The 24,725-nt window shown below is 52.8% G+C and overlaps 1 protein-coding gene across 1 annotated transcript in view; it reads left to right on the top strand.

The window, feature by feature from the left end:
• The first annotated feature begins 240 nt into the window (after nt 1-240).
• Nucleotides 241-24,725, top strand: part of COL6A1 (collagen type VI alpha 1 chain) — a 39,821-nt gene continuing 15,336 nt past the window's right edge. Inside the window, exons 1-20 of the mRNA XM_043964786.1 lie at nt 241-697; nt 1,617-1,746; nt 4,495-4,695; nt 9,693-9,852; nt 13,070-13,198; nt 13,317-13,337; nt 13,556-13,576; nt 13,688-13,732; nt 14,726-14,779; nt 17,273-17,317; nt 17,430-17,456; nt 18,267-18,293; nt 18,392-18,436; nt 18,747-18,800; nt 19,100-19,162; nt 20,715-20,777; nt 20,872-20,925; nt 21,022-21,057; nt 21,468-21,530; nt 23,128-23,190. Coding sequence (XP_043820721.1) covers nt 571-697; nt 1,617-1,746; nt 4,495-4,695; nt 9,693-9,852; nt 13,070-13,198; nt 13,317-13,337; nt 13,556-13,576; nt 13,688-13,732; nt 14,726-14,779; nt 17,273-17,317; nt 17,430-17,456; nt 18,267-18,293; nt 18,392-18,436; nt 18,747-18,800; nt 19,100-19,162; nt 20,715-20,777; nt 20,872-20,925; nt 21,022-21,057; nt 21,468-21,530; nt 23,128-23,190 — 1,428 coding nt within the window. The 5' untranslated portion in view covers nt 241-570. The remainder of the gene's footprint in view (nt 698-1,616; nt 1,747-4,494; nt 4,696-9,692; nt 9,853-13,069; nt 13,199-13,316; nt 13,338-13,555; nt 13,577-13,687; nt 13,733-14,725; nt 14,780-17,272; nt 17,318-17,429; nt 17,457-18,266; nt 18,294-18,391; nt 18,437-18,746; nt 18,801-19,099; nt 19,163-20,714; nt 20,778-20,871; nt 20,926-21,021; nt 21,058-21,467; nt 21,531-23,127; nt 23,191-24,725) is intronic.

The following is a 24,725-nucleotide window of genomic DNA, read 5'->3' as shown; positions in this document are numbered from 1 at the left end:
CGAATGCCGGGAGGATGGCTGGGAGTCCCAGAAAGCCCAGCTTCTCAGAAAGGCGTGGCGGGAGCCCGACCGACAGAGGTGATGGAGAATGGGCGGGGGTGGGGGGGGCGGGGATGGGAGTGGCCCAAGCAGCCGCAAGACCCTAGCCCCAGAGGAGGGGAGGAAGTAGGGAGGGAGGGAAGGAGGGAAAGAGGCTGGCTCGCAGTGACTCACTCTCAGACCTCAAGTTGAAAAGCAATTGACATAGCAAGCACCCTCCCCTCCCGTGCCCTGGAAAGCCGGCCCGGCCTCTGAACTCCCTCCCTCCTCTCTCTTTCTCCTCCTCTCTCCCTCCTTCTCTCCGTCTCTCCCGTCCTGCCTGCTGCCTCCCACTGTGAACTCAGGGAGAGAGGGCAGAAAGCCAGGAGGGGCAGCTCTCTGCTGGCGCAGGGGGTTAAAGGGAGCAGAGCCCCCCGAGAGGAGGCAGAGTCCGGTCCGGCTCTTCCTCCACTGTCTTCCCCTCCTCCCTGTCCTTTGGGTCCTTCTCTCCCCCAGCTCACCCTAAATGAGCGAACCCTCCAGGCTGGCAGAATGAGACTCAGCAGCAGCAGCGGTAGCGGCGGAGGTGGGAGTCGATTGGTCTTGTTGCTCCTAGGATGTCTGCTCTGGGGCTGGGCAGCAGCTCAGGATATCTCCCAGAAAGCCATCGCCTTCCAAGGTGAGTCCCTCTCTCTGTCCTCCCAGCCGCCCGCAGCGGCCTTAGCTTTAGGGGCAGCCCGGTGGGCCCAGGTAGGAGAGCGGCGCTCAGCCATAAGCCAGTACTTCTGCGGATGCTCGGAGCCCCCTGGCCCCGTCCCCCCCCCCCCCGCCTTCTGGAGGAAGACTTGAACTCAGCTCCCAGTCCAGATGGCCAAAGCTGCTCCCGGGCCTCCGTGCCGCGGAGGAATACCTAGCGACTCACACAAGTGGCCTTCTTTCCTCTCCTTCCACGGGACTTGGAGATGCGGGAGTGGGGGGAAGAGAACGAGGAGGGGATCAACAATATTTGTAAAGTATTCTGCTCGTCTACAGTACTGTGTCTGGACTAGCTTTTAGCTATGCTGACTGAATAAATAACCCGCGATTCAAAGCGATTTCTCTGGTTCTCCCAGTTATCTGAACCGGAATATCTGGGGTTTTGTCCCCGAGGTAGGGGGAGAGGGACAAACTTCTGGCCAGCCAAGACAGCGAACCAAGTCCAGGGGGCTAAGGCAGCTCCCTCGTGTCCCCCCCTTGCCATGTGTCTACTCCAGAGCTCGGGGTTCCAGCCCGGCCCCTCGCCCCACCAGTACAAATGAACTTCTAGGACAACCTAGGTCCTTCCCCCCTCCCGTCCTAATTCAGCCTGTAGCCTGTGCTCATGTACCGGGCTCTGAGCAGTCTCTCTTGCCCTGGGCTTTTGAGAGCTGGGGTAGAAGCTTTGGATTTGGGAAGAGGGACTGCTCAAAGCCCGGCACATGGGCACAGGCTGCAGGCTGACGCTTCCCTCTTCCCTCTGGGGGCCCTCCCAACCTGCCAGCTGATCCCAGATTCCTGGGAGGGGGGTGGGAGCAGGCAGGAAAGTAGTGACCCCTGACACTGCCCTCCTTTGGAAACAGATTGCCCTGTGGACCTCTTTTTTGTTCTGGACACCTCGGAAAGTGTGGCCTTGAGACTGAAGCCATATGGGAGCCTTGTGGACCAAGTGAAGGCCTTCACCAACCAGTTTATTGACAATTTGGTAGACAGGTAAAATCTGCACTGGACAATTTCCTTTTCATTTCTTCATCTTTTCCCCCTGGGGAGGGCACAGCCATGTGGTACTGGGGAAAGGGAACTGGTCTGGGAGCCAAGAGACAGGACTGATTCAGTCACAGCCCCCTCTCACTGCGTGGTGACCTCAGACAAGTTCCTTTCTTCTCTGAGCCTCAGTTTCCTTGTCAAATGAAGGGGTTGGAGGGGTGTCTCCAAAACGCCTTGAAACCTGACTGAGATCTGTAATGGGGCCCTGTGCCAGGGTACTGAGCAGACTCTGGTATCATTAGCAGTGTCTGGGCTCGTTGTGGGGCTAGGCCTCTCTGACCCATAAGCAGGCGAGTCACTTTAATATCTGGTCCCTGAGACGGGACACTGGTTTCAAATCCCATGAATCTGGAGTAGAAGCCTGGTCACAGAAAGCTGAAGGGTGTGTCTGGGGGAGGGGCGGGGGTTGTCTCAGGCTCCTGGCTCTCTAGACCAAAGTTTCTTAAACTGGGGGTCGCAGCCCCATGTGGGTCGAGTAACTGAATGTGGGGTCGTGGACAATTTGGCAGTGAATATTGATTCCCATACCTAAGTTTATCGGTCGAAAGGGAATTGCAAAAGGAAAAAGAGTAAGAAGCCCTGAAATAAAGAATGGTGTAGGAACAGGCTCTGAGAACGTGAGAAGAGGTGGCAGTCAGAACTGCAGTTCTGAAAGCGTCCTGAAGAGGGCACTCCTTCTTTAGCAATGCTGGGCTCCCCAGCCCTGTTAGCTATCCCGCTGTCTGGTCTCTGGCTTTGGAGGCTTCTCTGTCCCAGGCATTCGATGCCTGGGCTGGAAACCTGGGGTGCAGAGTGGAGGGTGGGGCCAGATCTCAGCCCGAACTTAGTAGCAAAGCAGCCATCTCTCCTAGGGACATGATGAGCCTGTCTATGATGCTTGGGGATGGGCATCCTTCACTCATTCATTCATCCACCCACCCACCTGTCCATCTCCACCCAGCCATCCTCCATCCATCTACCCATCCATCCATCCGTCTATCCATCCATTCATTCATTCATTCATTCATTCATTCATTCACTCACTCATCCATCCATCCATCCATCCATCTATTCATCCATCCATTCATTCACTCATCCATTCATTCACTCATCCATCCATCCATCCATTCATTCACTCACTCATCCATCCATCCATCTATTCATCCATCCATTCATTCACTCATCCATCCATCCATCCATCCATCCATCCATTCATTCGTTCATTCACTCATTCAGTCATTCAAACTCCTGACTAAGGAATTTATAGCCTTGGATGCCGGCTTAATGCCCACTCCCAGATAACTATGACACCAGGTCGAGAACAGTCTCGAGGACAGGGTGCTGCATGTAAAGGCAAAAGATGTGGGCAGGGGGTACTTCCCTTTTGTCTTTGGACCCCCAGTGCCCAGCACTGTCCCTGGTACATCATGGGTGCTGAGGACCTGCTTCTTAAATTGACTGATTCTGTCTGTGGAGCTTTGGGCAAGTCACCAAAATCCCCTGGGCCTCGGTTTCCCCCTCTGTTAAATGAGGAGTGAGGTAGCTGGGCTCTGAGGTCTCTCCTGCCTCTCCAGTGAGGGTCTACAGTCGGGTCAGAAGGCCCACAAACAATGCACAGACAAGGAAGGAGCTGTCCCAGAGAAGGACACAGCAAGCTTCATAAGGAAGGGCCCTTGGAGCATCTCTGAGAGACTTGTTCTAGGGACACCTTTAATCATCCATGTGGGCATGGGCGTGGCTGTGTCCAGGGAGGGGGCTCCAGGTTTGGGGGTCTCAGGCACTCGAGAGGAGCCAGAGGCAAATCCCCTTCAGTCAGACCCAGTCACTCTATGACAAAGTTTTTACTCTCCTACCTCATTCCAATGTCTTTATTCTCCCAGCTCATAGTGGCCTTTACAATTACTGCAATCCAATGGGGAAATTTGTGTTTGATGACCCCCACTCCCCTTTCTGGCTCTTTTCCACTCCTATCCCATTCTCCACCACTCCAAGCTACCACCATCTTCTCCCTCCTTATCACAACCTGTTCTCCAGAAAGAATCTGACTTCAGTCATTTACACTTTAGTGTGAATTCAAGTTAATAGATTTGCAATTTTGGCCTTCTCTTTCATTATGGAATGATAGACTGTACCTCCTTCCTCCCCTCCCTGACACAATTAAAGGAGCCTGAAACTCCAGTGAGGAAATGGGACAGGAAGTAGTTGTTTTCTGGGCAGGACCCTCCCCTCCCCCTCCTCTCTGATACAGTAACCAGGGAGGCAACAACCTAGTATCCCTAGGGCTGGGATCACAGCCTGACTTTTAGAGTCTTGCCCCTACATTGGGCCAGGCCTCTGGAGAAGATAGAGAAGTGGGAGATCAGCCGGGCAAACCTGGGAATGAGGGGTGGGATTTATTCTTCTGGCCAAGCCAAGGAACAGTTTCCAAGCATGAAGACTTACATGTTCACCTCTTTTGTGTGCTCCAAACCCCCATCCACCATGTTGTCCTGGTCTGTTTCCCCTCAACGGGTTCCCCCAGATTTTGAGCCTGGGTGCCTACAAGTTCCCTGAGTAGCTAAGTCTGAATTGAGCTTTGGAGAAGAGAGAGTCTGGCAGAGAGGAGAGGGCATGGGCAGTGGGGAGGGGGGAAGATGGGAATGGGGAGAAGGTGAGTGTGGGCAGCTAATTGGCTGGACAAGGAATGGTCATCTCATTGCCCACTTGGCTCACCAGGTACTATCGATGTGACCGCAATCTTGTGTGGAACGCCGGAGCTCTCCATTACAGTGATGCCGTGGAGGTCATCCAAGGGCTGACCCCCATGCCCAGTGGGCGAGACGGCCTGAAGTCCAGTGTGAGCAGCGTGAAATACATTGGCAAAGGCACTCACACCGACTGCGCCATCAAGAAGGGGATCGAGGAGCTGCTCATTGGGTGAGTTGGGCCAAGGGATGAGGGGGCTCTGACACTGGGGATGCCCTTGAGATCCAGCCCTGGGGAAGGCTCAGAGGCAGAGGGGGAAGGTGCAGCCTGGGAGGATCCCTGTTCCAGGAAGGCCCAGCCAGCCCCTTCCAGAGACCTTGGGGTCCATGGCTGAGCTGCCTCGGGCTGCACTGGCAGCCACTGGGATGGAGTGGAAAGGAGGGGCTAAAAATGGATATTCAACCCTCTTTGGTTCATGAGAAAGTTATGCTCGACTCCTGAAGAGCACAGCTCAGGCCTGAGCTTAACTGTGTGTAAATTCAGGTGAACAGCTAATGCCTCCCAACCGGACCACCCAAGGGCCCAATGCCACATAGGTCAAAGGGCCTTGGCCTGCTCGGTGAAGATGAAGTTGGAGCTGATCCCATGAGTCAGAAGGAGGTGTGTGTGTGTGTGTGTGTGCGTGTGTGTGTGTGAAAGAGAGAGTGTGAGTTTGTGTGAGCGTGGGTGTCTGTGGGAGAGTGAGTGAGTGTGTGAATCTTTCAGACATGTTTGTGAGCCAGTTAGAGGCTAGACTCTCCTCACTCCTGTCCTGGGACAGTCTGGGAATCTAAGTCCTAGTATGTGCATCCCCCGACCCCAGGACTTGGCAGGGTGACTTGCACCCAAGGGGACCTGCACTGGGGGCCCCCATTCAGTCACTACAGCTCAGGTGTGACTATGTCTCCCCTCTAGTTCCTCATTAGGCGCTTAAAGGTTTTGCGGACCTGGCCTCTTCCGACCTTCCCAGTCCTCTCCCAGCTCAGTCCTGCTCCATTCCCATGGCCCGGCCACACTGGCTCACTCTTCTCTGCCTCCTGTCTCCATCCCTCAGCTCTCCCCAGGCTGCAGTGCTCTGCCCCTCCTCTCTGTCCTCTTCAAGAACTCAGCTTCATCCCCCTTTCTGCAAGAGGTCTTCCCCACCAGTAGTGAGTACCCTCTCCTCTCAGGTCCCTCTCATCACTGTGGATGCATCTTGTATGTGCCCCCACTTCGGAGTGTGAGCTCCCAGGAGGCAGGGGCTGTCTCTGTATCCTCGGCGCTTACATTCACTGACTAGGACCCAAAGGACCCTTCCCATCATACCCACGGGGGATGGACAAGGTCACAGGCCAGGAGCACGCAGTATCAGCTGGGATTCATGCCTTTCTCTTGGGGGCACCCATGGAGTCCAAGCCCAGCCCTCAATAAGCCTTCCTTTCTTTGGCTTAACCCTGCCAGGCTCCTGGATGGGAAGCCACTCTGCGACCACCCCCAGGAAGGGTCTCCTCCAGGAGACTGGGGAACTGAGTGAACAGGGACAGGGAGTAGCTGGGCCTCAGGCCTGAACTTGTAGATCCCTGAAAACTGGGGGGGGGGAGGGTGCAAATCACCATCACCAGGACTGGATATGGTGGGGGAGGGGAGGGTACCCATCATCCCCACTTCCTACCTTGAATCAGTTACCCAGCAGGTCTGCTGCTCAGATGCCTGTGTGGGGTTGGGGGACCCAGCACAGCAGGGTAGACAGACTACTAGATTTGGACTTGGCAAACCCGGACATAAATCCTGGCTTTTCCTCTCACTGTCAGTGGGACCTTGAGCCATCTCTTTCCCCTCTGTGTGCCTCAGTTTCCTCCTTTGTAAAATGAGGGGCATCGTAGACTAGATGCCCCCTGAGGTCTCTGATAGCTCTAAGTCATGTCCTTCATCAGGGAAGCCTAGGATCTTTTTTATTTTTTTGGTGAGGCATTTGGGGTTAAGTGACTTTCCCAGGGTCACACAGCTAGTAAGTGTTAAGTGTCTGAGGGCGGATTTGAACTCAGGTCCTCCTGAATCCAGGGCCAGTGCTTTATCCATTGCGCCACCTAGCTGCCCCTAGCCCAGGATCTTTTTTTTTTTGGGGGGGGGGGTGAGGCAATTGGGGTTAAGTGACTTTCCCAGGGTCACACAGCTAGTAAGTGTTAAGTGTCTGAGGGCGGATTTGAACTCAGGTCCTCCTGAATCCAGGGCCGGTGCTTTATCCACTGCGCCATCTAGCTGCCCCCAGGGATCTTTTACTAGAGCCCAAGGTCACATTTTCTTCCCCCAGATCTCTCACGTGTATGCCTCCCCTTCCTGCACTTACACAATCAATTGTTTGAACCAGTGTTACATTTTACATTTGCCTCTGTTAAATGTCTGAGTACCCAACCTTTTTCTCATTCTGCCACTCTGAGCAGCACAGCACCAAGCCCAGAGCCCCAAGGCACTCCACCAGAGACCTCCTTCAAATCCTTGAGTCTGGCCATTTGGCCAGGTCCAGGTCTGCCTCACCACAATCATAGGGCCCACTTCTCTCCATTTTCCCCTTTGAAGAGTACAAAAGATGTTATCGCACGCTTTGGTCGTTCCGTCTCTGGGCTGTGCCTCAACTTTGCCAGTGGGAAGGAGCCTGTGCTCACTCACTCTTCTAGAACGCATGCTATTCGAGAACGGTACAGTTGGTCCTACTCCTTCCTAGCCTCAGCATCCAGACCATTGCCCGGCACATTCTACACTTATTGGTCTATTGGCTGATGGATGGATCCTGGTGGGCTCCTCATGGGCACCACTTTGCTTTTGCTTAGAACGCATCCTAGACTTTTGGCTGACTGCCCTTTGGTGCCCAGCAGAAGTTTGGGTCCCTTCTTGGCCCTCCTGACTCCTCCAGCGCATCTCCCGACACGCACACTTTTCCAGAAATTATTGGAAATGGCTTCAGTGCCTCCAGTTTTCTGAGCTATGTTGGACTGGACTTTGTTCGGATCCCCAGTGCTTAGCAGGGCACCAGGCACACAGCAGGTGCTTAATTAATGCTGATTGACTTGAGTGGTAGATCAGCTGCTGGCCTTGGGGGCAGGAACTTGGAGAGAGAAGCCATAGACGTGCCAGCTCCCTTATTGTTTCTCCCATCCAGGTGGAACATCTCCTTGGCAGATACACTAAGAACAAGTAAAAGCTGAGTTTCTCCACCTTCTCCCCGCTGCCCGCTGTTAATGTTCCGTTCATCTCAGCAGTGGTCCCTTCTTTCCTTCGAATTTTGAGCCCCGCCCCCAACAGACATTTTTAACTTGAGTGTTCAGTGTTAGCCTTAGTTGAATGTGAGCTTCTATGTTCCCAACAGGGTTCTTAAGGCTCTGGGCTATTGTTGGTATTGTCTGCCAAACCTGGACTCCTAAAAATGTGTTTTTTTACATAAATTAGTCAGAAGTTAGTTCCTGTGCACCAACACTGATCTCTTTCAACAATTCCCTTCCCCTCCTTATCTGAAGTGTTCTTGTCTTTGACTTCATCACATCTTTCCAGAGGGCTTCTCATGCCTCTTATGCCCAGGAACCTCACACCTCCCTCTCTGAACTTTGGCATCCATGTTTCCCCAGTCGAAGGGGCATGTCAGGATCCACTGGTCCTTCTTTGTCACAAATCTCAAGTGGGAGTGGGAGACACAGCCCTCCAGGTTCACACCTTTTATCCTTCAGGAGCCAAATTCTCTTCATTGGTCAGGATTGGGTCCAAAATAATGGGTTCCACTTGGTTGTGAAGAGGGAAATTATCATTAAGGCAGGTCTAGAGTTTACCATCTGCTCTGCTACAGAGAGAGACCAAGATAGAGAGACAGAGACAGAGAAAGAAAGGGGAGGGGGGGGCTGACTCCAGCAGAGGTTCAGTTAGTCAAAGCTCCCCATTGTTACAATGCCTCACTTCCATAGCAGGTTAATAAGTTTCCCAAACCTCCTTCTGGCCCAGTGGTCTCTAGTATATTCCCTTCCATTTCTCCTTTGATTAATCCTTTCTGACTACACTTCTCCCCTTAAGCTCCTGGGTTTTCCTGCATGAGTATACCATACACTGCTATTCCCTTTTTTCCATTTCTCTTATCGATTCTGCTCCTTGTACACAAGAGAGCCCAGCTGCTTGTTTAACATTCTTTCTTCAAATGAATTATTTCCCAAACTAGTGAGAAATTAGAGGGGTTTTCTGCCCTGCATGACTCAGCTCACCCAGATCTTCAAGCTCCTATTAAAGTCTTTTCAGACATTCCTTGTCTTCTGCTGAGATGCTTTGTAACTAGGCTTTGGAGTGGAAAGAATGCTGTTGATTACAAGGTCTGGGAATAAAGAGGGGAGAAAAAGGCAGGATATAAACTTATCTATTTGAAGGACTTAGATAGTCAAGGCAGAGTCACCCTTAAGGAATGTGAAACATCAGGACATTTTCCAGATTTTCCCATTTATTGGTAATCGCATAACTCCCCTGTGTTTTGATGTCCATCTCAAAAACTGTGAATCAATAACTGAGGAATCTTTAATACAAAGGTCTTAAGGACCCATTATTATTACCTTTAACATTCTAGATAGGTGTGTGTGTGTGTGTGTGTGTGTGTGTGTGTGTGTGTGTGTGTGTAAAAAGAGATAGAAAAAGAGAGGAAACGGGAGAGAGCTTTAGAGATAGAGAGGGAGAGATGAAGGCAGGTTGCAAAGGAAAGATGAGGAGAAGCTCATTTGGGTTTGCTGCCATGGGTTTGGGCACCTGGGCAGTGCCCAGTGCCAGAGCAGCAGCTTGGTCAGCCAGGGTGTGGAGCTGGCTGGCTGGGTCACAGTTTGGTTGTGCGTGAGTTTCTTGGGTGGAAGCCTTCACAGCAGGCAGGGTTCCCTGAGCTGGTGGCACTGCCTGAAACACAATCTACTGTATCAGCCCTTGGAGTTGATGCTTTGGTCCTGCCTTGGACAGTGGGGGAGTTTTAACAAAAGCCAGCCCATTTCAATGCATGTCCTCCCTCAGCATCCCTTGAACCTGCATAATCAGCAGCCCAGGGTGATCATATGTTCCCTAACACGTGATTCCTGGCCCCCATTCCCTAGTACATGGTACATGTACTTTGGGTCTCAAAGTCACTGGGCCCTTTGTCCAGCCAGTGGGGCCCTTCCCCAGCAGCTATGGTCTCATGAATGTGTCTCTGAATCACCCAGGGGCTCCCACCTGAAGGAGAACAAGTACCTTATTGTGGTGACGGATGGTCACCCCTTGGAAGGCTACAAGGAACCCTGTGGCGGGCTGGAAGATGCCGTCAATGAGGCCAAGCACCTGGGCATCAAGGTCTTCTCAGTGGCTATCACACCTGATCACCTGGTAGGTCCTGGGCCATGGCCACAGGGGGGAAGGTGGGGGAAGGGGCTGGGGCAGAGAGGCTGGGGCCCCCCACAGCAATGCCAGGCATCCCTGTGCCTTTGTCCTGGGCCTTGGGGACCCAACTGCCACGGAAGTGCTGGTGTGGACCTGCATGCCAAGCCTAGATCAAGTGCCAACCAGACCATGCAGGCCCCTTCCCCTCTGAGGGCCCGCAGGGGGTGGGTGTAGGTTGGCTTAGGGGCATTCTGTGGTGCGATAACTTCAGGTTGTTGGTTTCCCACTGGTGCCCCCTGCTCCCTTCCCCACCCTGCCCAGAAGAGGGAGAAGGCAGAGCCTCCATGACTACACCCTGAGCATCCCAATCAGCTTCTGCCAGGGGAGGAAGGACTCAGCCAAGGGGTCTGGCCCTCGTGAGACCCTCCATGTATTTCCTCAGGAGAAGTTCATGGGGGCAAATACACGGGCCAAGGCCTCCCTCCCCTCCCAAACATCTGCAGCCACTCAGTGGCTCCCAGTGGGGCTTTCCCTCAGCCCAGAACAGGGGAGCATGGGCAAGCAGCTGTGTCTGCAGCCAGTGCCAACGCCCTCCCTGTCTGGGGGAAGGGGAAGCCCATCCTATCATTCCTTCTCAAGGAAGGCTATGGGCCCAGAAGGGGCATGTGCTTAGGCAGCAAAGGCATAAAATGTCTTGATGAGTTAGGACAAGAACAGAACTTTACAAGAAGGGACCTGGGGGCCGGTCCAGACTTGGAGCCTGGTGCCACAGTATCAAAATGGTCACCTCTTGCCACAGCTAAGCAGCCCCAAAGTTATGGGGCTTAGAGGAATTGAATTGCTCCTTGGCTGACAAGTTATTTTAGCACCCCTGTGCCTCAGTTTACCCATCTGTGAAATGGGAATCCCATCTGCCTCAACAACCTCACAGGAAGGTCAACAGAACAATCACAGGGTTGCAGATTTGAGACCCTAGCTAGAGGCCGTCTTGAACAACTCCTTCATTTTACATAAAAGGAAACGGAGTCCCAGAGAGGTTAAAGGCCTCTCCCAAGGTCACCCAGCTAGTGCATGGCAGAGTTAGGGTTTCAATCCAGGTCCTTTGAGTCCAAATGCAGCGTCCCACACACACACACACACACACCAGACCACGCTGACTATGAGTAAATTAGGAGAGAACCTCTGAGCCTGCCTCCCCACACCTGCCCCCCTCTGCTTCTCCTCCAACCCTGGCTGTGGCCACGTGAGGGGCCATCCCTGGGAGGCTGGAGGGGAGGCAGGATGGCAGGTCTCTTCACATCTTGGAGACATCGCCTGTGGAAGGGAGGGTTAAGCTTTTGCAGCATGGCTTCAGCAGGCTGAGCCTCAGCAGGCGGGGGTGGGGAGAGGAGTGGCAGAGAGGCATATTTAGGGAGACGTCTGGAAGAGCTTCCTAACGGTCCTCAAAGCTTTCCCAGAGTGACCTGGCCTGAATCAGGTCAGAGGGTAGTGAGCTCCCAGTCACTGGAGGACTTCAAGCAGAGACCGGACAACCACAGTTGGCTATGTTTAGGATGAAGCAATCAGGTGGTGCCTTAGAGGAAGAACTGGACCTGGAATCAGGAAGACCTGAATTCAAATCCAGCCTTAAAAACTTACTAGCTTGGAACCCCGGACACGTCACTTAACCTCTGCCTCAGTTTCCTTCTTTGAAAAATGACAGAAACAATAGCTTTAACCTACCTCCCAAGGTTGTTGTGAAGATCACATGAGAATAACATATAAAGTGCTTCCCAAACCTTCAAGGGTTCTAGAAATGTAGTAATAATAATAATAATAACAATAATAATAGGGGCTCTATTTAAGGTTTGGATTGGTCTAGCTGCCCAGAGAGGTTCCTTACAGATCTGAGATTCTGTGATGTGCTGATGCGGGCTCTGATACATGCCTTGGATCCTTACTGCCTTTGAGTCTGGGCCTCGGGGTGAGGGACAGAGCAATTCTTGCCTGGAGCCTGAGGATGTGGGTTCAAAACCTGCCTCAGGTGTTTACTACTGGTGTGACTTCAGAAAAGTCACTTAACCTCTCTTTCCTCAGTTTCCTCATCTGTAAAATGAAAGAGTTGGAAGCCTCAGGAGCCCCTCCATGTTTATGATACAACCACTATCCATGCACCAGGAGTTCCCGGGAATGAATGAATGAATGAATGAATGAATGAATGAATGAATGAATGAAAAAGCATTTGTTCAGTCCCTACTTATGTGTCCAGGAAACAAACTGCTTGCTTCGAGAGGCCACCCCAATCTTCAGCACTTCAGCCTCAGTCCATGAAATGCTGCCAGGCTAAATGTATAGCCATGTCCCCCACTTGGCTGGAGACTGGGGGGAGGTGCGGGGTTTCTCAGAAAGGCAGCAATGGAAGTGGGAGGAGGTGGGGGTGTGAGTCAGATCCACCCACATGGTCTGGAAGGTGGCTGGGCCCCAGCTAAGCCAAGGTTCCCACTGCTCAAGGGAAGTGTGAGCCTTCCCTCAACAGACCAACTACATGGAATTCCAAAAGCCATTTCCAGCGGGAGCGACTGGTATAACAAGGGTCCTGTTTTTAATTAAATCTCCCTTCCTCCCCAGTTCCTTAAAAAATATCTTGAGAACAGAGGCTTAGGAAAAAGAGGCACATTTAGTAGGGAGGCCAGAGGCCCCAGTGGGTTTTCCTAGGAGCCAGTGAGGACCTCACCTCCCTTAGTACATAGTCACTTCCCTTGTGCTTCGAAAAAATCACCTTCCCAGAAGCAGTAATTCAGTAAAACCATTGATTGAAGTAGGGTGGGGGAGGGGGAGATGAGGGAACAAAATGGAGAAGGTGTGGGAGAAATGCCCATCTCACCCACTTCCAATGCCAGCTCTCCACCCTCCATTCTGGTACTCAAGCACTAAGCTGGAAAAGGAAATTTGACAGAAGAAAAGAGAGGAAGAATGAGTAGAAAGGGAACTTGTGAGTAAATGGGCATCCCCCTAGATTGGAGGTTGCCAACAGTTGGCCAAGGGGGTCTGCACAGACACGCAAGGGAGCGCCATCCCCCTTCATATTCCCACCTGACACTTGGGCCAGACCTACCTGTCCTTGATCCAAGGTCATCCAAGACCAGAGGTGGAGCGCTCGATGTCCAGATCCAGACTCCTGTTTGGCCTGGGACACGAGTGTTCATCACGGGTCTCACTTGGTCCCCATCCTTCTTGATTCCAGGAGGCCCGGCTGAGCATCATTGCCACAGACCACACTTACAGGCGTAACTTTACTGCGGCCGACTGGGATCTCAACCGCGACTCCACTGAGCTGATCAAGGAGACCATTGACACCATCATTAAGATGATTGTGAGTTCACCTTTCCTTTCTTGGGGTTCCTCGTCTCGGAGCCTCAGGCATGAGACTTCATGGCCTTCGAGCCGACACAAAAGTGGAAATTGACCCAACTTTCCATTTCCTTTTTCAGAAAGACAACGTGGAACAAGTGGTGAGTCTCTCATTTTCATCCCCCATCTCTTCCCCCTCACCATATCAACACCTGTCATAAGAGCATGTAGGGAAGGTCCTAGCCCTCCAAGGCAGCTAGCCAGCGGTATCTCCAGGGGTGCCCCATCGAGGCTGGAGGGACCATCTGGGACAGTCGTTAAAGGACTGTTGGGAACCTACTTTTCATTTCTAACATCTTGGATTTGTCCCTTTTTTCAGTGCTGTTCCTTCGAGTGCCAGGTACGTGTGACTCCATTAGCCACCTCCCCTTTCAGCCCCCCCCCATTTTGGCTTCCATCTTAGCAAACAGGCCCTGGGCTAACTGGGGGTTCTTCTATGCTTGATTTACAGCCTGCCCGAGGACCTCCTGGGCAACGTGGTGACCCTGGACATGAGGTAAGGAAATGATCCCCAGCTGCTCATTCCCCCGCCCTGGAAATTCTGGCTGGAGACATTATCCCAGAAGGGTTGGGCTTGTTCTGCTTGTACCCAGATGACAGGATGAGGAACAATGGGGGAAGCTCCAGAGATTCCTGTTGCTAATCAAGAAAAACTTCCCCACAGTGAGAACTGTCCCAAGAGAATGGGCTACCCCAAAGGTAGTGAGCTCCCCATTATTGGAGATCTCCAAGCAGCCCCTGAATGGCCACTCATCGGGGTGGTGTCAGGAGGCTCCTTGTTCATGTCTGGGTAGATCCTCTAAGGCCTTTTCTACCTCGGAGACTCTGGCATTCTGGAAGGTCTCCTGGCCTCTTGACACCTTGGGTTTTTGTGTTTATTTGTTTAGCATGGACAAGAAGGTCTTTCATTCACTCAACAAACCTTTATCAAATAGCTGCAATGGGGTTAGTGCAGTCCCTGGGTGGGATCAAGGCAAAGGGGAAGATAGAAACATCAGATAAAATATGACACCATTCCCCTCATGTGCCTTGTTTTCCTCATCTGTAAAATGAAGGTGTTGGACCAGCAGGCCTCTCAGGCCCCTCCCAGCTCTTAAGCCTTGATCTAGGCAGGGGCGGTTCCACGGTTGTAGCCCCTGATGCCTCACACAGAGTAGTCACTTCACTAATGCTTGTCAACTGGCTGAGCCATCGATCTTTCACCAGAACTGTGGTGGGGGATGGTCACAAGCACAGATAGTGGGCAGCCCCCTAATGGGAGGCATCACGGAGCGGCCAAGCCAAGGCCAGGGCTTCGAGGAGTCTGAGGTGGGTGCCAGGATGGTGAGGGCAGGCCACCTCTAACCCCCTTGCTGTGCTGGAGGGAAGGAGCCTGTGGCAGCCTTGGCTGCAGGACCAGCCCAGTAGGACTTCTTTGTTACGAAGAGCTGAGAGTCGTCACTTGGGAAGGTCCCTTGGGGGCACATTCCAATCCTTCTCTCACCCACAGGGAGAAAGAGGAAAGCCCGGCCTTCCTGGAGAGAAAGGGGAAGCTGGAGAGCCCGTAAGTATCTGGATCTGCTGTCTGGGGGCTCCGGGAGCCATGGTCGCTGCTTCTGCCAGAGCCTCGCTTCATCCGGGCACAGGCAGTGCCAGCGAGGGGAGGCCGTGTCCTTTCCCCTCTGTGGGCCTCGGCTTTCTCATCTCTACCATGAGCAGGCCGGACCAGATGGCCAAGACCCTTCCTAGCCCTAGAACTGGGTCTTATTATCATCAGAGGTCCTCCCATCGGTGAACCTCGTGAGTCCCTGTCGTGGCACAATGAGTAGAAAGGGCACAATAGATAGGCCGATGAATTTGGAGTTAGGAAGATCCCTGACCCAAACATTGACCAGCTGTGTGAACATGGCCAAGACTTAGCCTCTCCGCTCTTTGTAGGTGGGAGCCGTAACAGCTCCAGGACCTACTTCAGGAGGTTTAAGTGAGACCGTGTGGGGGGAGTTCTTGGCAAAACTTCAGGACCCAGAGAAAGGACAGCTCCTCTTCTTGGGATGGTAACAGGTCCCTGGCCATTGGTAGGGTCTCCGTCCTGCAAGACCATACGTGGGACGTAGGACACTGTGTAAGCAATGGAGGTATCAGATGGTGGGCAGCTTCCAAGGCCAACAGAATAAGTAGAGTTTGGTCAGGATTCTGGACCCTCACACTGTGCCCAAGGACCAGAGGACCCTTGAAAAGCAGGGAAAGGAAGACTCAGGCAGATTAAGGGAGTGCCCAACACACCCGCTGGTGGACAGCCCGGGGCCAGTTCTAGAACGGTGTTGGTCCTTTGGTGGTGAGGAGCGCCAATGCCATCCCTTCCCTTAAGCAGGAGGAGCCTGTGCCTTCTCCCCATCCAATAGCCATTGTCAAGCTCAGTGGGAGGCACCTGGAAAGGCAAGTCTTACCTGCAATGAAAAGTGAGCAGGTAACACATGATGATGATAATGATGACAACAGAAATCCCAGTTCATCTCAAGCCAAAGAACTGGCAGACAGTGCTAGGGACCCTCCAGCTCAAGACCCCTGATCTGGACAGTAGTTGTTCCCATGGGCCTTCTGAGGTCTTCCAAGGGTCCTTTAGTTCTGGCCACATAAGAGTAAGATGGCAGAGAGAGGAAAACCATGGCAGACAGAAGCAATGATGCCAAGCTTCAGAGTCCTCTCTCCAAACCCCAGGCCGACTTCATCTCTATTTGGATGAGGGGTAGGATGTGGAGACAGGCCATGGAGCAGCTTAAGAAAGTCAGTGAACGGGGCAGCTAGGTGGCGCAGTGGATAAAGCATCGGCCTTGGATTCAGGAGTACCTGAGTTCAAATCCAGCCTCAGACACTTGACACTTACTAGCTGTGTGACCCTGGGCAAGTCACTTAACCCCCATTGCCCCGCAAAAAAAAAAAAAAAAAAAGAAAGAAAGTCAGTGACCACAAGACCTGGTTGCCATGCCAAGTCCAATATAGCCAGCCTTTCTAAAAGGCGGTACACTCTGACTCAGCCTCTCCCACCTGGGAGGGCCCTTGGAAATCCAGTAAAAGTGGGTCATCACTAGGGAGAGCTCCATACCAAGCAGGTGGTCCCTGGGGGAGAAGGGCGGCTTTGGTCTAAGCCCATTTATCGGAGGGGTGTAGCTTTGCCATACGGTTTACTGGATACTAAGTCATCTCTTTCCACTCAGCCATATCCCCGATGATCCTTTTTGTAATTCTGTCTTGGATTTCTCTTCCCTTCCACCCTCAGAAACCACAATGTTTAACCTCTGTGCCCAAAGTCACATCTCCCCACCCTTCCCAGTGCTCTCTCCTTGACAGGAAACAGAGGGCTCCCTTCTCCTGTGGATGACACAGCCCCATGAACTGGGTGTCCAGAGCACAGATGAACAGCTAGCCATGTAGAAATATGGTTAAAAACCATATTATCTTTTCATGAGACAAATCTAGTCCTGACACCTCAACCAGGGAAGGATGAAGCAAGGAAAGAAAATCATGGGCCAATATCATTCATAATGCTGATTCAAAATGTTTACATTGAAAAATCCAAATCAAGCAGAGCTCTTAGTTACTGCATCATCACATTGTTTGTCTTTTTCTCTACAATTGAGCGGGATATTTAGAATGACAGCCCCAGATTGCCAAAGAACTGTTCCCTGCTGACCTGATGCTTTCTAGAAGGTTAAGCAATGATTAGCCTTCAGCCCACACATTACAGTCACCCATTCCTTAAGCATTTTGAATATTAGTCGTTGTAATTATTTCATTAATACCATCTTGAGTAATGAGTATTAGCTGAGGTTTGACTTTCCTGTTATTCATTTGGCATTACTAGAGAAAAGTCACCCCCACCTTAGTCAGGCACCAGCCTCTTCCTCTTGGACTTAGTCAAGAACCCGTTCAGTTTTGGTTTCTAAGAAGCCTGGGTCTTAAGCACGCATCGATGTGAAGCCCCTGGCTATCCCGGGTCTTGCATGAGGAGCCCTCTCCCAGGGAGGCTGATAATGTGTCATGCTTTCTTTCTTCCTAGGGAAGACAAGGTGATCTTGGACCTGTGGGCTACCAAGGAATGAAGGTACGTGGGCACCTCCTTTCTCAGAAGCTGCCATTTCTTTGGTAAGGTTGTGTTCATGTTCCCAGCTTGCAAATGACCATTTCCTCCTTGCTTTTTTCATTGTGATCACTAGGGAGAAAAAGGAACGCGGGGAGAGAAGGTAAGCGTCCGACCATTCTGTGCCCCTCATCTGTAGTCCTCATTGTCCCTCCTCGGCGTGACCCTGGATGTGGACCAGTCATAGAAGACTCTGTACTGGTGTCTCTGACCAGAGAGCAGCAGTAGCAGCATCTGACGCTGTCCTTGGCCCCCGCGGCTCGTACCAGACACAGAAGATCTCGTGTCGGCCTTTTCGGTCCCTGACCAAGCCCCCACATCCCCATTGTGGCTCAGCAGATCACATGCAGGCCTGAGGATGGAGGGGTGCTAGGTCCAGTCCCCCTGAAGCTGAGCTGAGTCCAAGTAAAAGTTATTTGAGAGTCCCAGGATCCGCAGGACTAAGTATAAGCCCAGGGCTGCTACTTGTGCAAGTGGCTCACTTGGGATGGGTACAGTTCCCATGAGTGGAAAAAGGAAGGAGGAAGGGAGGGGGTGAAAGTTGGCCAGACCTTGCTTTTCCCTCCTTTTCTCATCGTCTTCTTCCCTTACTCCTAGTGGAGGACGGGGTGGGGATATGTCCCAAATATGTGTCCATTAGAAACCCCATCATAAGCCCCCCAAGGAGTGGGGAATATGAGCCTGCAGCTCACCAAGGAGAGTCCTCCGGCCTCTTCTCAAATGGTGAATGGGAAGAAGAGCGAGATTTGTATGCAGAGGACCCAGGTTCAAATCTGTCCCTTCCCAAGAAGCAGGGGGCAGGCCTCCCTCCTTGATAAGTTTCTGTAGAACCAGAGGAGACCCCAGGCCACGGACAACCATGAGGATCTCATATCCAGGCTGTCCTCACTCCTCTTCCTCTCTGTCTTCACAGGGCTCGCGAGGACCTAAAGGTTACAAGGTCAGTTCTCTGGAATATTGGTCACTCACAGTCTCTCTCTTTCTGGTCTAACATGGCAGTGCCTTTTTGTGAACATATCGTGCCTTCTTCCACTGTAGGGTGAAAAGGGCAAGCGAGGCATTGACGGCATCGATGGGCAGAAGGTCAGTCTCTCCTCAGGGGGAAGTGAATCTTCAGTGCAGGACTTGTTAGCAGAAGTTGTGCGACCTGGGCCACCTGCCTGGTGCACAGTTCCGGAGAGATGGGCTTGGCAATGGTCAGGGTCAGTCAGCAAAGGCTCCTGGGACAAGCCTCTCTTTGGACTCCATGCCCACGTCCCAAAGAGCCTGAACTATCCCAGCATACCCTGCCTGGGAAACCACTGGCCCCACTTCAGGATCACTCGGCACGTGGAGCTGGGTCTTTCTTGGAGTAGGCCCGGCCACCTAAGTATTTCTATCCCTCTCCTCACAGGGTGAAACTGGATACCCCGGCTTGCCAGGCTGCAAGGGCTCCCCAGGATTTGATGTGAGTTTTCCCCTAAAGGTTGACTTCACCCAAGTGCAAAGAGATGTCAGGGACAACAGGGCTTAAAGAAGAATGATTTGGTGGGGGTAACAGCCTGAACAAAGGCATGGAGGTGGTAGAGGCAAGTGGGCCATTTGGGCTGCAGCAGTGAGTGAGCAAAGTAGAGAAATATGAAGCCAGCCCAGAAAGCGTCTAGACCCTCACTCAGACTTCCAGGCTTCTTCGGCCTAGAGGCAGCAGGGGCTCCTGACCCCCTAAACCTGTCAACCGCAAGTAGCTGACACCGTCCTTTTCCACAGGGAGTTCAAGGACCTCCGGGGCCCAAGGGAGATGCAGGTTCTTTTGGCCGCAAAGGAGAAAAGGTAAGATGTGGTTTCTGTTCTGCATTCGCTTCATCCTGGGGGGAGCCAAGAGGCTTGGGAGGCAGGCAGTGCCTCCCAGCTGAGAACAAAGAGCTGACCATGGAGCTAGGGATCCATCCTGACTGTGTGACCTTGGGCAAGTCATTTCCCTTCCTCAGTGCTCCAGGCAAGTCGCTAAGACTAGAAGTCACAGAGTCATTGCTGCTCTGCCCAGAGGAGAGAATTCTGTCCCCAAAGTCTTCTTAATCCATGAAGTCTCAAGTAAATACCCACTTGGAGAAGAAAGAAAAGCTTCCCAGGGGCATCCTTCCTTAGCTGTTCATTTCCTTGGGTCAGCACTGGCTACTGGGTGTTCTCTGTCCTCTAGACACACATGGACTTTCTCTTCCTTCTAATGCTTGATGGGTGAGTGAGAACATGCTAGGGCCAGTGGGGTTTTATGACCTCTGGGATCCTGAGGGAATGGGATCAGAGATGGGGCATCCCCAGAGGGACACCAGCGAAGGTCATCCGCGACCCTTTGACTGAGCACCCTTCAGGACAGAGCACACAGATGTGGGGTCTCTTGGGTTGGGGGCAGCCCTGGCCCTGCTGTGAACAAGACCCAGCCCCCTTGCTGGGCTGCCCAGGGCTCCAGATTCAAGAGTGGGAGAGTTCCTGAAGCCATCTATCTGCTTCTGTGTAGGCCCAAGTCCTTTTCCTTTATACCCACAGCCCTGGAGAGGCTGCCAGGGACCTGGTAAGACAGGGCAGTAATCAGATACCAAGTGGCACCTACTTGTTCATGAGTGACCACACTGACCCCTTCAGGTCACACTGCCTGCCCGGCGTTTTGAAATGCCAGCCTATGCCGAGGCTTCCTGAAGCCGTCTGGCTTTGCAAAGACAGGCTCGCAAAGCACATACGTGGAAGCAAACTCCTTCAAGAGGCTCAGGTTCAGAAGAGGGAAAAATCATGTGACCTTTGGGGCCTTTTTAGCCTCATAAATTGTGTCAGAAAGGGTGGGGCATGGGATGGGGATGACAGGCATTGCTGCCCCAATAGGCAGACATGCGCAGCTTTGAGCAGAAGGAGCCGGATGGAGCCGGCTCTTCAGCTCTTCCATCTCTGTCAGGAGGGTTGTACCACGCTTATGGAACCTGGTTTACAAAACCCTACCTGTGAGCACTCAGATGCGCACACGCGTGCGCGCGCACACACACACACACACACACACACATGTGCACACACGCACAAGGAAGAGAATGGCTGTGTCCACACAATACTAAACAAGCCAGTCTTCATTCCCTCCAGAATATTCAAACCAGGCGTAAACATCGATGGAGCAAAGGGTGGAAAATCTGCTCTGAGGACATGAGGCCTATGGGTCCTGTCTTTGGTCCATTGAGAGAGAAAAGAGCATCCCTCTGATGAGGTGGGGAGAGCCCCTAGTGAGTGGCCGGCCTAGGAAGGAGAATGTTTCTGATCTGCATTGCCTTCTGGGAAGGCCGCCATGTGGTTGCCAAAGACAGATCCCTGCAGATGTAATGAAGCACCTGTGCTCTTTTTCTAGGGTGCACCCGGAGAGGATGGAGAGCCAGGACGACCAGGCAATACTGGACCCCCGGGAGAGGAGGTAAGGGCCTGGCCTAGCCTGAAGCAGAATGGATTATTCCAAGCCAACCAGTATGTGGTGGCGTCTCATCTGTCCGTGTCCATCTTTATCCTAGGGCCAGCCAGGAGAACCAGGCCCCCCTGGAGAGAAAGGAGAACAAGGGGATGAGGTAAGGGAGATGTGGCTCTTGCCTCAGTTTCTTGTCCAGGGAGGCTGAGCTTCGTAGTCAGATTCCAATGAAGGCCTTTTCTTATTTTCACCTTAGGGAAATCCCGGACCTGACGGGCCCCCTGGAGAGAGGGTAAGAGTGGCCCCCTTCTGTGGGACAGAGGTCATGCCCTTTGGGGTCACTGTGCCTGAGCTCAGGGCAGGGGCTGGCTCGTGCGTCTCCCCTTTGACACGATGTGAGTCGTGATCAGCCAGCCTTCTTAAGGGACGGGCAGCTTCCTCCTGGATCCAAATTAGAGAAAATGCAGACCAGCAATTGCTTGTCTTGACTGGGAGTTCTTTGGTTGCCCCAGGGGTCCGGTCAGCCTCTTGGCATCCTAGACCTGGACCCCAGCAGGGGAGCCTGGGCAGCAGGATCTGCTTGGAAAATACAGCCGAGATTTCGAAATCCAAGTCTTCTGGTCACAGGAGGCTCAGCCCTTGCGTGCTCCCACCCGGTCCTGAATAGGTCGGGTTTTCTATGCTTTGCCTCATTTTCAACAGGGCGGCCCTGGGGAACGAGGACCTCGAGGGACTCCTGGTGTGCGGGGACCGAGAGGTGACCCGGTAAGTTATTCTCCAAAGCATTTGTTTCCAGTCTGGGGAAGCCAGACGCCCCATTAGATGACAATGGGTGTCCCACCCAGTGATTCCCTCCTCTGCAGTACAGAAGTGCCCCTCACTCCCCTCAGCTAAAGAGGTGAGGCCCTCAGTTGGCCAAAGCACCATGCACATTCACAGGGCAGTTCAAACACCTTTGGGACCTGGGATATGGACCAGGCTTCCTGTGTGGGGAAGCACAACACTATCTAAGTTTCTAAACTTCAAAGATTTCCTTCTAAGTGAGCCTGAATTCTCAGCTTTGGGAAGCCATCCCAAGTAGCACGGAGCTCAAGGTTTGGAAGATGAGGGCAGTGAGCTGAGCCCTGGGCATTCACTGGGCCTGTGTTAGAGGGCATGAGGGGGAGGCCAGAAAGCCCACCCATCCCCACATAAGTGGTGGAAGGGAGGGGGATGTTACCCACTGTTTCCCTAGTGAAAGTGTTATGTTCCCAGCAGGTCTCTGGGAGTCAGCAGGAAAGTATTCTGGGGGCCTGATTTGGTTCTGAATCATCCCCGAGTCTAATGTATATTCCCAGGCAGTGGGCCCACAGGCTTGGCCAAAATCAATATGGCCCTAGGGTGTGGTGGCAATGCTGTGCATCTGGCCTCAGAGGCTGGAAAATTCGGCACCACCACTTGCCTGAGGTGATGAAAGAGGGAATCAGAGCAGCCGTCACCAAGACACTGTGCCGCTTGTCGGCTCACTCCCTGACTGCCCATCGAGTGACCAAGTGAGATGACCTTGCAGCCAAGGCAACGCCCACAGAGAAGATGGAGGGAGTGTCTCAGCCAACCACCCCCAATAAAGAAGGGCATGGAGGCAGTGCAGGGAGCAGCTAGAAGGGTCCCTGGCCCATTGGGCAGGAGTAAGGGCCTGCTAACCAGTTTGTGTGATCTTCTCTCTTGGGGGAGGAAGGGACTCACCAAAGTCCAGCTCCAGGCCTCTGTAAATGGTTAAAAGTTTTAGCTTCGGGGGCAGCTAGGTGGAGCAGTGGATAAAGCACCGGTCCTGTATTCAGGAGTACCTGAATTCAAATCCGGCCTCAGACACTTGACACTTACTAGCTGTGTGACCCTGGGCAAGTCACTTAACCCTCCTTGCCCTGCAAAAAAAAAAAAAAGTTTCAGCTTTTCCAAACCCATCTGGGTGGTGACTGATAAATTAGAAATGAAAGCTGTAGCAGGAGGGAGGAAAAAATGAAGGATGGATGGAAGATAAGCAGAGAAGGGAGGAAGGAAGGAAGAGAGGGAAGGAAGAAGGGAGGGAGGGAGGAAGGAAGTGAGGGAGGAAAGAAGGAAGGGAAGGAGGCATCAAGAGAGGGAGGGAGAGAAGAAGGAAGGAAGGAAAGAAGGAAATGGGGAAGGGGGGAAGGGAAGGGCTGTGACCAGAAGATAATCCAAGACATAAAGAGAATACAAATATTAAATGTAGAATTGTTTGTGGTGCTTTGGGGACCCTGGGATCAGCCGCCACACATCTCTTGTCTAGGTACAGCCTTTTTGGTACTGGGGGTGGGTTTGACATTGAGGTTGAGGTTTGTATGGATTTTTCTCCTTCCAGGGTGAGCAGGGGCCACAAGGTGACCAAGGCCGAGAAGGACCTGTTGGAGTCCCTGGAGACCCCGTAAGACCCCTGCCCCCTCTCTCATTCCGTCCCTAGACCCTGTCCCCAGGGTGAGGGGCAGCAATCTAAAGAGGCCCAGCGGCTGCTCTAAAGCTTCCCAGTCTCTTGGCCCACTCTGCTCTGTAGCCCCCTTTCAGGAGTTGCATTTTTCCTGGTCCCCTTATTCCTCCCAGATGAATGGGGGCTGTAGGTACCCCCTTATCTGCTGGGCCTTCCAAGTGCAGTTTGAAAAACTTACCAGCGAGGATCCTCCCCAAATATGGGCATCAGGGGTGTTCGACACCCTGTTCACTCCAGACCCCCCCCCCCAAAGAAGAGTCCAGAGAGTCAACAGATGTGAAAACCTAAATGTTTGGGAAGAGGCAGCCACGCCAGACTGTTCTGGGGGCTCTGAAAGGCATCTGGTTTGCTAGCACGTGTTCCTTTTCATTTCCTGTTTGGAAAGGCTGGATGCATGCATGTGTGGACAGACTAGGGACTTTTCCCTCAGGCCGGAAGGATGGTGAAGGACAAGACAGGGCCAGAGGAGCTGGGGACATATGCTTGGTCTTGGGAGGAGGGAAGATGGCCCTATGATCTATCCGACATCTCTCTTCAGGGTTCCTGGACTTTACCTTAGGTCACTTCTGCCTCACATTTCAGTGATGGCCATGAGGGTCCCCAGAGGTCTATGTGATGGATGGAGTGTTGGACTTGCAGCTGTGGAGACCCGGGTTCAAATCCCACCTAAGACACTACTGTGTGACCCTGGGGCAATCCTTTGTTTCCCTGGCCTTTAGTCTCCTCCTGTATAAAATGGCTGGCGTGGCACTCCTGATGCCTAAGGTCCCCAAGCACTCTGGGTACCCAGTCCCTCCTCCATTCACTCTGAAGGCCTTCTGGTCTGACCCCTTCATTTCAAAGAAGGGGAAGCCCTGGATGGGGCAGGGGTGACTGCAAGGCCACCTCCAGGCAGCGGGTGACAAGCCTGAGTTATGATTCCAAGCAGAGCCGTGTGTGGAACCAGGAGACATGGTCAGGGGACACACGTGGTCCTGGCAGACATCCCGCGGGGATGTGAGGCCGGTGACAGGGAGTTGGGGCCCTGGCTCCAAAACATGTCTTTGAACTCAGATTTCAGGATGAGCTTAAGTTGTGGATGTTTCTTTTGGCTTCCCGCAGAACAGAGGAAGGGAAAGGACTAGCCCTTCCCCAGGGACGCTGTGTCCAATCCATCGATGTGACCTCGGTGATTTGCACAGCACTGGGTCCATTCCTCCCTCTCACCATCTGAGCACATCAGGAGCCTGCTCACCCATGGTCTCTTTCTGTTAGAATCGTTATCATTCCCATTTTACAAATGAGGAAATAGAGGCTCCAGTGCAAGTCCAAGGCAGCCCATGACCTTTCTCCCGAGCCCACGCGCTTTCTCACCCAAAGAAGGCAGCCCGTCCTCCTCACCTGCTCCTAGGCCCCAACTTCCTCCCTGCCCCGGGCTTCCCTTGGCGTCCGTTCTGTGCCTGCTGGCCCACCGACGTCGGCAATGGAAGGCGCGG

This window comes from Dromiciops gliroides, chromosome 4, assembly GCF_019393635.1.
Source record: "Dromiciops gliroides isolate mDroGli1 chromosome 4, mDroGli1.pri, whole genome shotgun sequence".
In the NCBI taxonomy this organism is placed as follows: domain Eukaryota; kingdom Metazoa; phylum Chordata; class Mammalia; order Microbiotheria; family Microbiotheriidae; genus Dromiciops; species Dromiciops gliroides.
The sequence above is the reverse complement of the archived record's forward strand: the minus strand, read 5'-3'. Positions and strand labels throughout refer to the sequence as shown.